This window comes from Aotus nancymaae, unplaced genomic scaffold (genome assembly GCF_030222135.1).
Source record: "Aotus nancymaae isolate 86718 unplaced genomic scaffold, 86718_ANA_hifiasm-v0.15.2.pri h1tg000057l, whole genome shotgun sequence".
Classification (NCBI taxonomy): Eukaryota; Metazoa; Chordata; class Mammalia; order Primates; family Aotidae; genus Aotus; species Aotus nancymaae.
In genome coordinates, this window is record NW_026988471.1 from 70226485 (window position 1) to 70240400 (window position 13916).

Genomic DNA, 13916 nt, shown 5'->3' on the forward strand with positions numbered 1-13916 from the left:
AATTTCAGATTTTTAGATTAGGAATGATCAATCTACAGTACAGTTGCTCCTTGACTTACAACAGGTTTACATGGTAATGTCTTTTGTTTGACTGAAACATTATAAGTAATATTTGATTTATTTCAGATGCAACATGTGTTGCAAGAAAATGAAACTACAGAAGTAGATGAAGGTATGTTGCCAAAATTTATGAATTAAATTCAAATCATTGATTTCTGAAATAAAATGTAAGTAGTGTACTGTATTCCTCTCCATTGCTTGGTTAATAAAAACTGCATTAAATATTTTTTCTGATATCCCTTTAGTGAAAAATGTGAAAACATAATCATAAGAAAGAGTATACTTATGCCTTGTTAACCACTCACCATACTCTGCCCCTTTGTTCTAGCATCCAGCCACACTAGACTACATGGAGCTCCACAGTGATCGTCCTCATCTCCAGCTCTTTGCATTTACTTCTTCCCTCTATCCTACGTATGTTTTCTTTATCCTTCAGTTATCAACCTATGAATCACCTCCACCAAAAAGCCTACAATGTTGACACAAACCTGGGCTAGTATCCCTTCTGTGTCTTCTGATAAATGCCTGTCATTGTATCTATGACTCTCTATGGGAATTGCCTGTTTGTTTTTCAGATTATAGCATACAGTTGTTGAGGGGTGGACTGTATCATCTTCATCTTGTAATTCCAGTGCTTGTCCTAGTACCTCAGCACATGCTTGGTAAATACATGAATGAAGAGTGAGAAAACCAGAAGCTCTGATACTTAACTACCATGATAAGGAATTCAGTGTGCAACTATGGGCAGATTATATTTAATAGTAATTGCATATTGTGCATATTTTTCATTCTTATTAATGCTGGTAAACTTTTCAACTTTTACTGACTTTATCTTAGCTAACTATGAAATCATTTAGATAAAGAATACAATTCTTTCTTTTTCATTCTATCTTCCTCTAAATTTCAATCTGGGTCCTCTATTGCTGGAGTCCTCAACCCGCAGGCTACAGAGGGGTCCAAGACCTGTTGGGAGCCACACTGCACAGCAGGAGGTGAGTGGCAGTCAAGCCAGTGAAGCTTCATCTGTATTTACAGTCACTCTTCCTTGCTCACATTACCACCTGAGCACCGCCTCCTGTCAGATAAGTGAAGGCATTAGATTCTCAGAGGAGTGAAAACCCTATCATGAACTGCATGTTCAAGGGATCTAGGTTGCATGCTCCTTATGAGACTCTAATGCCTGATGATATATCATTGTCTCCCATCTCCCCAAGATGAGACCATCTAGTTGCAGAAAAACAAGCTTAGGACACCCACTGATTCTATATTATGATGAGTTGTATGATTATTTCATTATGTGTTGTGATGTAATAATGGAAATAAAGTGCACAATAAATGTAATGTGCTTGAATCATCCTGAAACCATTCCCCAAACCCCCATCTGTGGGAAAATTTTGTCTTCCACAAAACTGGTCCCTGGTGCCAAAAAAGTTGGGGACTGCGGCTCTATAGCTTCTGCACTAGAATCTACTAATGAGTAAAATCTAAATCAATAACTAGTTGTTGTTTTTTTCTCTCTCTCTCTTTTTATTTATTTATTTATTTATTTTTTATCCTGATTCTGTATGACAATAAAAAGCCCCAAAAAGCCAATTTAAATAATCTTGACCTTTAGGTTCTAAAGAAAAAATTTTTTTCAGATTCGTTTATTTTTATTTTTATTTTTTTGGAGGAAAGAAAGAAAGAATGAAGAAGAGGAAGAAAAAGGAAGAGAAAGAGAGAGAGAGAATGGGAGTATTGCTTTCTTGCCCAGGCTAGAATGCAGTTTAGTAATGGGTATTGAAAACCTCTTTTATACCAATAATTATACTTAATGATGTAGACAGGAAGGAATAAGGGAAGAAAATAACAAACAAGCAGCCAACCATTATTTCATTTAAACCTACGAAATGCTATGCGATTACTGAGGAGTGATTTACTTCCAATTATGTAGTCACTTTTGGAATAGGTGTGAGGTGGCAATGTATGTTTTGTATATTTGAAGTGGAGAGTTCTATAAATGTTTATTAAGTTTACTTGTTCCGGGTCTGAGTTCAAGTCCTGGATGTCCTTGTTAATTTTCTGTCTCGTTGATCTATAGAATCGTTAACTCTTCTTGTTACATTGATCCTTTTGCCATTATGTAATGTCCTTCTTTGCCTCTTTTGATCTTTGTTGCTTTAAAGTCTACTTTATCAGAGGCGAGAATTGCATCTCCTGCTTTTTGTTTATTTGTTCATTTTTACTCTCTGGTTGGTTGGTAAATCTTCCTCCTCTTTGTTTTGAATCTTTGTGTATCATTGCATGTGAGATGGGTCTGGATGCAGCATACCGATGGGTTTTGGCTTTTTATCCAATTAGAATATATACAAGTTTAATACTGGCATTTGATGCTAGCTGGCTATTTTGCCCATTAGTTGGTGTAATTTTTCATTGTGTTAATGCTCTTTGCTTTTTGATATATTTTTGGAAAGGCTGATATTGGTTGTTCCTTTATATGTATAGTGCTTCTTTCAGAAGCTCTTGTAAAGCTGGCCTGGTGGTGGTGAAGTCTCTAAGTACTTGTTTGTTGGCAAAAGATTTAATTTTTCCTTCACTTATAAAGGTTAGTTTCGCTGGATATGAAATTCTGGGTTGAAAGTTCTTTTCTTTAAGGATGTTAAATATTGGTCCCCACTCTTTTCTGGCTTGTAGGGTTTCTGCTGAGAGATCTGCTGTAAGTCTGATAGGTTTCCCTTTATGGGTAACCTGACCTTTCTCTCTGGCTGCCCTTAGTATTTTCTCCTTCATTTCAACCCTACTAAATCTGGCGATTATGTGCCTTGGGGTTGGTCTTCTTGAAGAATATCTTTGTGGTGTTCTCTGTATTACCTGGAGTTGAATATTACCCTGCCTTGCTAGGTTGGGAAAGTTTTCCTGAATGATATCCTGAAGAGTATTTTCCAACTTGGATTCATTCTCTTCGTCACATTCAGGTACACCTATCAACCGTAAATTAGGTCTTTTCACATAGTCCCATATTTCCTGGAGACTGCTCATTCCTTTTTATCCTTTTTTCTCCAATCTTGTCTTCTCATTTCATTTCACTGAGCTGGTCCTCAACTTCTGATATCCTTTCTTCTGCTTGATCAATTCGACTATTTAAACTTGTGCATGCTTCACGAAGTTCTCGTGTTGTGTTTTTCAGCTCCATCAATTCACTTATATTCCTCTCTAAATTGTCCATTCTCGTTAACATTTCATCAAACCTTTTTTCAAGGTTCTTAGTTTGCATTGGGTTAGAACAAGTTCTTTCAATTCACAGAAGTTTCTTATCACCCACGTTTTGAAGCCTGCTTCTGTTATTGGAACACACTCGTTCTCCATTAAGCCTTGTTCCATTACTGATGAGGAATTGCAATCCCCTGCAGAGGGAGAGGCATTCTGATTTTGAGTATTCTCTGCCTTTTTAGGCTGGTTTCTTCCCTTCATTATATATTTATCCCTCTGTCATCTTTGTAATTACCAACTTTCTAACTAGGTCTCTGAGCAGACGTCCAACTTGTTGATTCCCTGCGCCGAAATCTGAGCAATCCACTGCGCCGGCCAAAACAGCGGTGTTAAGATTGATGGTGCTTTTCTGCCCGGGAATATCTGGACTCTGCACCAAGAACTGCCGCACTAAGGTGCCAGCAAAACTGCTGTGCCAGCCACAACAGTCGCCCTGGCGACCCGTGGGGCTCCTCCGCTGGGAATCTCTTGGTCCGTGAGCAACAAATATTCATCTGAAAGTGTGGCGTCCTCTCGTTCTCTGTGCTTTCACTGGGAGCTACGAGCCTGAGCTGCTAGTGATCAGCCATCTTGGATCTCTCTCCTCTTTTTTTTTTTTTAATTGAATTTTAGGTTTTGGGGCATTACAAGAATATGTGCTGACCGGGTGCAGTGGCTCATGCCTGTAATCCCAGCACTTTGGGAGGCTGAGGCGGGTGGATCACTTGAGGTCAGTTCAAGACCAGTCTGGCCAATATTGTGAAACCCTGTCACTACTAAAAATACAAAAATTAACTGGGCATGGTGTTGAATACCTGTAGTCTCAGCTACACAGGAGGCTGAGGTGGGAGAATCACAGAACTCAGGAGGCAGAGGTTTCAGTGAGCTAAGATCAGGACAGTGCATTCCAGCCTGAGCAACAGGGTGACTCCATCTCAAAAACAAAACAAGAATGTATGCTGACAAATGAAAAAAAAATCTGAAAGGTAACAAAATTGTATTACTAGGCTGTTAACATGATATTTTGTTTCTCATTAAACAGGTCTCTACTAACTGATGAAATCATTAGAAAAGACAGGTGAGGCAGAGGGTGGAGGGGATGATATTTGTTCACTGACTCAAAGGCAAATCAATCATATTAATGCTTCTTTATTGGCTTTTGTTTCTTGAACACATTGTTAACTGACTTTCCTGCCTCCCATGTTGTGTGCACATGGCACTGCCCTGAACACAAACACCCTAGCTAGAAATTGGAAGCAATGAAAATATAGGAAGAGAGTGAATGATCCTAATGATCGCTATCTGAGGGTAGGAGAATGAAAGTGGAGATTTACAGTTGTAAAAAGAAGTAAACAACAAAACAGGAAATTCTGACATAAAGTACACGAATAGCCAATTAAACATGTTTTAATAAAAATTTCTTTTGTCCAACCCATGATCCTCAGAGTTGTTGGAGGTCCAATGGCACATAGTTCCAGGGTTGTGGATCTTGGGTTCAGTTTTCTTCAAAAGATTTGCCTGCCTGCTGCCTGACTTCTTTCAGCCCCAGCCTAATGTCATTTGGCTTATAGGTTATTGGCTGTTGGCACTTGAATCATCTGCATTGTGTGTGTAAATCAGTGACTAGTTAGAGGAAGCAGTTCCAAGTCTGGAAGTAATGACTCATGTTGCTGGGAGCCATTTGACCCAATTTTCACGTGTGCTCCAAACTCTAGTTTTACCTGGCCAGAGTCTTCAAGAGTGCTCAGTGAGAAACTGGAATTAGAAATCAGTTCTCCTCTTTGAAATGCAAGCCCGATGGCAGTATAATGATGGAAGAGACAGAAAGCACTCCGAGCACAAAACCAAGGCTTGCCCTCTGGTTATTTTTTCTTAAAGCACTTTTTTAAATCTTTATTCTCTTTGATTATAAAAATACAAACTCACTATAAAAGTGTTACATTATAGGAAACAGAAAAGCCAAAAATTCCCCCAGAATCCCACCATCACCCCTCCTCATACCCACCACAGTCCACCCTCTGCAGCGGCTGGAGTGTCCTCTCACTAATGAAGCTAGACCACATCACTCCTCAGTTTAAAATCCATCAATGGCTCCCTCTTCACCTTGGGATAAAGTCCAGATGCCCTTCCATGACGTACAAGGGTGTGTGCAGAGTCACAGGCTGTAAAATCAATAACCAGCACTTAAAAAGCAGAATAGAATAGAAATACTTTAGAGTGGTTTGCGCATGATGAGGGCAAGTGTTGTTTGTGACTGTGGATTCATGCCTAGGTGTGTGCCCTGAGTTTGATTGTAAGATGTATTGTTTTTAACCTGTGAATTACGGTCAAGACAAGTTTGAAAAATACTAGCAGACAAGACCTTTTGGGATCTGTCCCAACACTCTAGGATCCTCTCTTACTTCTCCCATTTTGCAACATTCTCTGGTTACAATGTAGAATCTGCAATATCCGGACACCTGCAGTATCTCAACCACGCAGTGTCCACCACCTCCAGCCCTTTGTGCATGCTGTTCTCTTTTCTTACAGTTCCTTGCTTGCCCTGCATCTACTGAGCCCTGCCATAGCCTTCCTTGAGCCTCAGGCAGGGGTAGGTCACTGCCGTATGTTACATTCACACTGTCTTGCTTCCCCTGATTTGTGTCTATCTTTTCAGGGCAGAAATCATGTCTATCTTTTCACCTGTGTCCCCAGCACATTGCAGAGTGGCCAACATACCAGAGATACTCAACCACCTTGTTTTGGATGAGCAACCAAATGAGCCTATTCATTAACTCAAGAGTTGCTCACCGAGGATTTCTTGGGCCTCTCTGATGTGCCAGACCCTGTGGACACGTAGAAGTAAATGAGACTGCATTCCTGCCTCAAATTCAGAGAATATGTCCCTGACCTCTCCCCAGGAGAGGCTCTCAGGCAATCTCATGAGCAAAACATGGTACAGGGTGATGCCTCCTAGAGGAGGAAGGAAGGTTCTTTTGTGCTCCCACAAATAGAAATTAAACAAAACCTCCCCTAGCCACATGCCCTTACACCAAATTTCATTACCAGATACGAACCCCCTGGTTCATGCAGAACTGTAATGTTTTGGGGTGATGAGAAGGTGTCACTCCTTGGGCCTCAGGCAGAGATAAACAGTTTGCCAAGCTCTCGTACTACCCCAGGGAGAAGGAATACATTATCAACCTCAGTTATTCACACCTCATCATGGATAACTTTATTAATCTGATCTGAAATAAAGCAATGTTGAGCAGAAGGGGAGGAGCTGGAGAGTTTCAGCTCTTGAGACCAGGTGTCTCATAGAGAAGGAGAGAGAAAGAGGAACTGGAAGGACACTCTCCACTTCTGCCTCAGCATGCCGGAGACCACAGGGCTTTGGGATCGGCCAACCTGAGTCCTGATCTTGCCTTGGCCCTGTCTGCTTGGGTAGCTGTGGCCGAGGTACCTAAGCTTTCAGAATCAGTTTACTTATCTATAAGAGGGGAGGAAATATCTGTGGCCAAGCTTGTTGCAAGGATGAAAACAAAATTTGGAGGCTGACTGTCCATATGGGCTTTCCATACATGGCGCCCACAGTTATGAGGCCAGCTGGGGCAACACTCAAAATGGTCATGAGGGAGGAAATGTGGGCTCGTAAAACAGAGAGGGGGGGCCCTGTGTGGGAAACAGGCTCAGGCAACTGTCACACTCCCTGGAGCAAAGAGTGGGTTGTAGGACAGTTGTAAGAAGGAAAAGTACCACGGCCCATGATTAAGAAAGTAAGGAGGGACTTTTGCAAACCATTAAGCCACGAGGCACTTTTTGCATTTGTTTCATTTGATCTTTCCTTTACATATGTTATGAGCTTCTGAGTCCGGCAAACCCGCCACCAGCAATGGAAAGCTTTCTGCAGTGACCACGCAGATTGGAGGAGATAAAGGAGTGAATACGCCTGCTTGTTCTCCCTCTGGGCTTTGCAGTCCTTCTGCTTATCTGATGTGAACGTGCCTCGGGAGCATCCCAGGATGGCCTGTTTCCCGACCTGCTGGAAGACCGGCAGGAAATGAGAGGGTAGGCGAAGCCAGCTGGGCCCAGGGAAATGGAATACCCGATATCTCTGTTCAAAATAACTTCCACCGATACCTTTGAGAAGCTAATATAAACCATGTGAGGGCGTCTTTGTGTTCCTGAAAACATTTAATGTAAAACATGCACAAAACAGTCGTTGGACTTTGAGGGAAAGGTGGTTTGTGTTCCCCAGAGAAAGTCAGAGTCATATTTTCATGGAGTTTCTATAAGAAATTTGTAAAAATGAGGACAATGAGGGGCCCACTTGGCTCTTCCCACATTGGAGTTAAGTGTAGTGAAAAGTAGGGTGCACTTTACAGGCAGGACTAGCTGGAGGCTCACCATGGTGGATGTGTTGGTAAAGCTGGTAAATTTATGTGCCAACTTGGTGAGGCCACAATACCTACTTGGTCCAACATCAATCAGAATGTTGCTGTGAAGGTATATTTTGGATGAGATGAACATTGAATTCAGTAAACTTTGAGTAAAGCAGATGACCCTCCATAATGTGAGAGGATCTCATCTAGTCAGCGAGTGGGAAAAAGATTGAACTTCCCTGAGAAAGAGAGAAGAGAGAATTCTGCTTTTTCAGATCACCTTCCACTTAGCGCAACATCCACCCTTCCTGGGAGCTGCATGCTGCTGGCCTGCCCTACAGATTTCAGACTTGCAGCCTTGACAATTTCACAAGTCAAACCTTAAAATAAATGTATCTCTTTGTCTATTCAGACGTGCAGCCTTGACAATTTCACATGCCAAACCTTAAAATAAATGTATCTCTTTTTCTACACAACCCACTGGTCCTGTTTCCCTGGAGAACCTTGACTAATACAGGGCTGAACACCCCACTCCCACTTCAGGTAGGAAACAGGTGGTCAGGGTGAGAAGGGGCGGGGGAATGAGGGTATTTATTGGTGAGGACTAGTGGAGTCAGGTTAACATCGGGGTAGTAGGAATCATAAATGGTTCTTGTGTCCCCCCCACCAAGCTAGGAAATAGCAAGCTGGTTCTAAAAGGTTCATGGTCACACATCCATCCGTTCATTCCTCCTTTCGTGTAACAAATTCGTGATTCGAAGGCCCTCTCTAGGTGCTGAGGGGCAGCAGTGAGCTAGCCCTGCCGTCCTAGCAGGGAAGTGACCATACACTGGTAAGTCAGGATTTGAAGAGGAGGAAAAGGAAAGAATAGAGATATAGACTACTTAAGGCCCCTTTTTTGGTGGCACACACTGGGCTAGGTCAATAAGAAAGACACAATCCCTCCTTCAAGGAGGTTTTCTGAGGGAGGCCAGTGAATTACTAGGCCGCTAAAATGCAAGTTCTGTGCAGGAGGCACACAGCATCCTGTGAGGCCATTGCGTTCTTAGGAATCACCAGCACCGAAGGCAAAGGCCCAAGCCAGGGTCCCAGCCTTCCTTCTCCAGGCACCAACACAGTCCATATGATGCAGGCGGCTGACGCTGCTCCAAGCTCTCTGACAGTGAGATGCATGCCTCTGTCAACTGGGGCCCACTGCACGTTTCAACCCCCCTTCCAGCCGCATACTCAGGCAGAATTTTAGCCATAGTGCCTCCCATGTTGCATCTTTTAACAGATTGGCTTATGCTCCCAAAATGGTGTTGAACACATAAAGAAATAAAGAGAGTAAGGGCCGGGCGCGGTGGCTCACACCTGTAATCCCAGCACTTTGGGAGGCCAAGGCGGGTGGATCACGAGGTCGAGAGATCGAGACCATCCTGGTCAACATGGTGAAACCCCGTCTCTAGTAAAAATACAAAAAATTAGCTGAGCATGGTGGTGCGTGCCTGTAATCCCAGCTACTCAGGAGGCTGAGGCAGGAGAATTGCCCGAACCCAGGAGGCGGAGGTTGCGGTGAGCCGAGATCGCGCCATTGCACTCCAGCCTGGGTAACGAACGAAACTCCGTCTCAAAAAAAAAAAAATGATGTATGTTGTTATTGCTTATTTTATTGCATTTAGTGGCCTATGAAGTGGTCTGTTGTGGGGTTTTTTTATGTTTCTCTAATAAGTCGCCCCCCCCCCTTTTTTTTTTTGATAGTACAACACAGGAAGCTTTATTCATCTGCTGCTGCTCCAAAGAGAGGTTGGGAGGGTCACTCATTTAAATACGGTGTCCTCTTGGGCTTCTGCCAATTCTTTGGCAATCCGTTTCAGTTCATCCTGCTTCTTCTCCTCCTCTGCCGCTATCCTCCTCTCCTCTTCTGCCCGAGGTTTTAGGTAACTGTAGCGCGTGGCTCCGTAGGCCATGCCGAGGAACAAGAAGGAGTAGCGGCCGAGCTGTGAGAGAGGACGGTCAGAGGCGGCGGGGGACGAGGCTCACGGGGCAGGGGTCGCGGGAAGAGATGGGGTAGGGTCGCGGGGTAGAGATCGCAGGAACTGTGCGGGTCAGAGGTCGCCAGGCGGGGATCATGGGAGGGGAGGGGGTCGAGGGTCGCAGCCCACAGGTTCGGAGCTGCGGGGAGGGACACGAGGGGGCCAAGGCACTGGACGGCGGCTGCGAAGCCTGAATCACCTTGATGAGTGGAGAGACCTGCACCGGCGGCACCATCTTGTCATAAGTCCCCTTTTAAAATGTAAATAAATGTAAAGAATTTCCCATTTTTTTCCCAGAATTATATGTTGGGGATTTTGATCTCTAACGATTGAAATTTTAGGGATTTAAACTTTAGGGATTTGGGTCTTTTGGGAATTCAGCATTCAGGATTATGACTTTTGGGACTGTATCTTTCCAGATTATGGCCCTAACTCCTTAACATCATGCTGAGATTATTACTGGGTCAGTTCCCTGATGGGGTAATATGGTTCATTTCAACACGCAAACTATGTCAGCATAAGCCAAGTTTAAAAAGAAGAGGTGCCTGGATTCTGTACACCAGCAAATGATGGTGCTGTTTTTCAGGTTGAGACTTCCCAGAGCTGATCATAGAAGTATTTACACTTACTGGACATTTATACAGCCGTTCCTGACTGTTTATTGTTCTGGGAAGTGCAGAATGAATGTTTATGTAGAGGTTTCAGGAATAACAAATGCAGGGGTTAGGCAATGAAAGGTATTCACTTGAAAACGAGGCTGGGCTTGTCCTCACAGATTCTGCAGACAGATGCTTGATGGGCAATGTGGTTCACAAACCACTCATCCTCTGTACCCCAACACATACTGGTTCTGCATCTGAGGACTTTCCAGTCCAGAAAAACAAGGCTTTCCTTGGTCTACACTCTTCTCAGCTTACAAAAAGTGATACCATTCCATGCACTCCCTCCTAAAACCCTATTCTCTCTGCCCCAACACTAAGTGCTTCCCTCTTACCTCTCTGCTATCCTTCTCTGGCTCCTTGGCTAGCTGTCTTCCTCTGACATGCAAACCATCAGGCCAGCAGGGAAAAGGCTGTCCATGGTGAAAGAGACCCAGATCCCTCCAGCCAGAGGCCAGGTCCATTACCCCCCACCCCAGGCCTTTTCAGCTCAGGGAGGGAGAAGAAAAGGCTGTCCCAGCAGCAGTCAAGCTGGATGAAATTTAAAAAATGGAGGGAAACGTGGGCCTGGCTGGTCCTTGTGACAGATGAGAAGCACAAACACCCCATGGTAGGCTCAGCAACACTAGGCTTACCTCAGTGGGCCTGTGCTGCACACAGGTGGCTGACTGGACAATGCACCCCATCCCACGTACAAAGCTCAACTCTGGCAGGCTCCAGGAGCTACAGAAGCAGGTTCACAGAAAGATTAAGGCTTCCCACCCCAGAGCAAGAAGCTGTAGTGTTAGTGACTCCCTCAAAGATGATGGTGGCATGGCACCATTGGTAGGTTAATGACCATAAGGCAAAGGTGCACCAGGTTCAAGGTGAGAGCCTTAGGCTGTGACAACAGTGCACAGTTAGTTCACTGCAAGCTCCTTGAGCTGAAGTTCTTCTGTTATGTTCAGGGCTGAGTCTCCAAGACCCAGCAAAATGCTTGGCACATGGAGGAAGTTCCATGGACGGTTCTTGAAAAAAAATGAATGAACAGTACCGATGGATGAACATGATTTTATGTCCCACAGGCAAAATGCCTGAGTGCATGGGCCTGGGGGTGCTGAGATTTTGCAGGAGACACTGCCCATGGTGGGGGTGCCCTCACCCAGGCTGGCAGCTGGGGATAAAATGCCAGAGCTCATGGCCATCTGTGAGTCTCTGTCCTCTGTCCATCCTTGTGTCTGCCTCCTAGTGGAGGCTCAGTACGTATTTCCCAAATGGAATAAAGCATGCTTGTTTCAGATCTATCTGTCTTGTGGTTTTGCTCTCCAAGTTTTTGAAAACATGACCAAGAAGCATCTGTCCACCTTTCCTCTATGATCCCATGAAAGACAGGCAAGTGCCACATTCATGGGCAGTTCCTCTCCTTGGCATGCCCAGACCTGACCACAGCCCCGAGTCCTGGCCACGGCGCCCCCTGAAGATGTGGCTCCTTCCCACAGTGTCTGCTGCGGGTAGTGAATGTCAGGCAGGCACCCACCCTCACATCTCATCCATCCCCAGGACTGTGAGAGTGAGTCAGTGTAGAGCAAGAAGAATGTCAACCAGGGCTGCATAGGGGTAGAAACATACAATACCTTTCCTCCCCTTCAGCAGGGCCACAGCCAATACTTCTCTAACAAAAGACAGGCCAACAAGAGAAAAGCATAATAAGCTTGGTGTAGTGGCTCACATCTATAATCTCAGCACTTTGGGAGCTGAGGCAAGAGGATCACTTGAGCCCAGGAGTTTGAGGCCAGCCTGGGCAACATAGCAAGACCCCTGTCTCTATGAAAACAAAAAATAAAAATAAAAAATTACTCAGGCATGCTGGTGCATGCCTGTGGTTACAGCTGCTCGGGAGGCTAAGGCAGGAGGATTGCTTGAGCCCAGGAGCTTGAGATAGCAGTTCATAAGGTATGATCACCCCACTGCACTCCCAGCCTGAGTGACAGAAAGAGACCTGTCTAAAAAAAACAATGATTTCATCAAAGCTTTATGTGACATGGAAACCTTGAGAATGAAGACTCAAAAGGCCCAAGGAAAGCTGCCCATTGGTATGCTTAGATTTGATGAGGGATGGACAGTCCCGGGGAAATATGATGAAAAGGGAATTTCTAATGCTAATAGGCTGAGTGAGAAAACCCAGCAAGGCCTGTCTGCTCAGATTCTTCTTGGCCTCTCTGTGTGGCAATCCTTCCTCCCAGCTATAGAGCAGGGCCCTTCTGGAATGAAGATCTTATGATCGACTTTCAGATATGGCAGCACAGAGAATTTCTTTACAGCCAGCTCTTGTCCAGAAAGGCAGGAGAAGGTTAGAGTAATACTTTCAGGTTTTATGGCTGGCTTTGTGGGAGAGTTCTGATTTCTATAACCCACTTTGGGTGGAGGATTCTGGTTTCTTTGAAAGCTGCTGGGGAGGAAAAGAGGTGGGAGATAGGACGACAGAAAATGGTTGCAGAGGCTTGCTGCTGAGGCTGCTTCTGAGGCCTTCTGAGTAGTCAATTTACCAAAGCACCATATTTAGGAATATTGATTCCTGAGTCCCAACAGAAGCCGTTGTTGGAGACCAAAATACACCACCCCTTAATGTGCTGGAAAAGTTACCCTTTTGCAAGAGAATTCACATTTATAAAAGAGATCTCCATTCCTGCTCCAGGAAGAGAAGGATGACTGAATCCCTCGAGATGTTTCTGTGGAGAAGGTGCCAAGCTAACATGACCCATTTTGTTCATTTCCTGTGCTTTTCCTAGGCATTCCTCTCCCCACTAACAGTTTTTCCCACACCGTTCTTTCTGTGATTCAGAAAATGATGATACTTCAGCCCAAAGTTTCAACTCCCTCTTGGATCTACTCTAGAGACGCTCAGCTTTCTGTGTAATTCCCATGGATATAGAAGGGATCCACACTATTCAAAATTCAACTTGTTGGTTTTTTTCCTGTTGATCTGTCTTGTGTTCCAGGGCATCCCAGCCAAGAACTCATGAAGGGTTCACTGTTTTTCCTCTCCTTCATTTTGGGGGGCTGTTCCTAGAGATCAAAGATGAGCCCTGCAAACCGGGAGCTATCTCAAAAAGTCCTTTGTTATTTGGGCATTCCAATTTCTAGTCCTCCGACCAAGCTTCCTCCAAGGTAGGTCCTCCCTTAGGACTCTCAGTGCTGTTATCTTCCTGATCTTATCGTATCTTGAGATACTCTGCCCTACTCCAGAGGCTGATCTAAGACTGGAAGTCCCTGCTCCTTCCCGGACACCTACAGGATGCATTCCATGGTTCAGCTGGCTAGTCTCTGTGGGCAGTCAGCGCTTACTCCAGAGGGACTTCGGACAGTCCAAGCAGAACTTTGGCACAGCAAATTCAAACTAACAGTCCAGAGGATGGTGCTTAGCCTGCACACTCTGCCCTGGGTCTGTCTAGAGTCTCCCCTGGCAATAAGACCCAACACAAAAGCATTGAAACTACCTCATGCTGTGTCTTAGGCCAGGTCCTATTCATGGGTAGGTAACCCCATGCTGATCTCTGTAGACAGAAGAGATAATTAAAGGATTTCGGGTCTTCTGTACCTCAGGAGCCAGGTTG

At 44.6% G+C, this 13916-nt stretch overlaps 1 protein-coding gene and 1 long non-coding RNA gene across 2 annotated transcripts in view; both read left to right on the forward strand.

Moving 5' to 3' along the window:
• LOC135269699 (uncharacterized) lies at positions 1–8125 on the forward strand. The gene is made up of 4 exons (XR_010337969.1): positions 1–1052; positions 4331–4366; positions 5818–5878; positions 5983–8125. It is a non-coding gene; the product is annotated as an uncharacterized LOC135269699 (long non-coding RNA).
• Positions 8126–10998: 2873 nt separating this feature from the next.
• Positions 10999–13916, forward strand: part of LOC135268151 (pumilio homolog 1-like) — a 52785-nt gene continuing 49867 nt past the window's right edge. Inside the window, exons 1-2 of the mRNA XM_064363785.1 lie at positions 10999–11148; positions 13373–13470. Coding sequence (XP_064219855.1) covers positions 10999–11148; positions 13373–13470 — 248 coding nt within the window. The remainder of the gene's footprint in view (positions 11149–13372; positions 13471–13916) is intronic.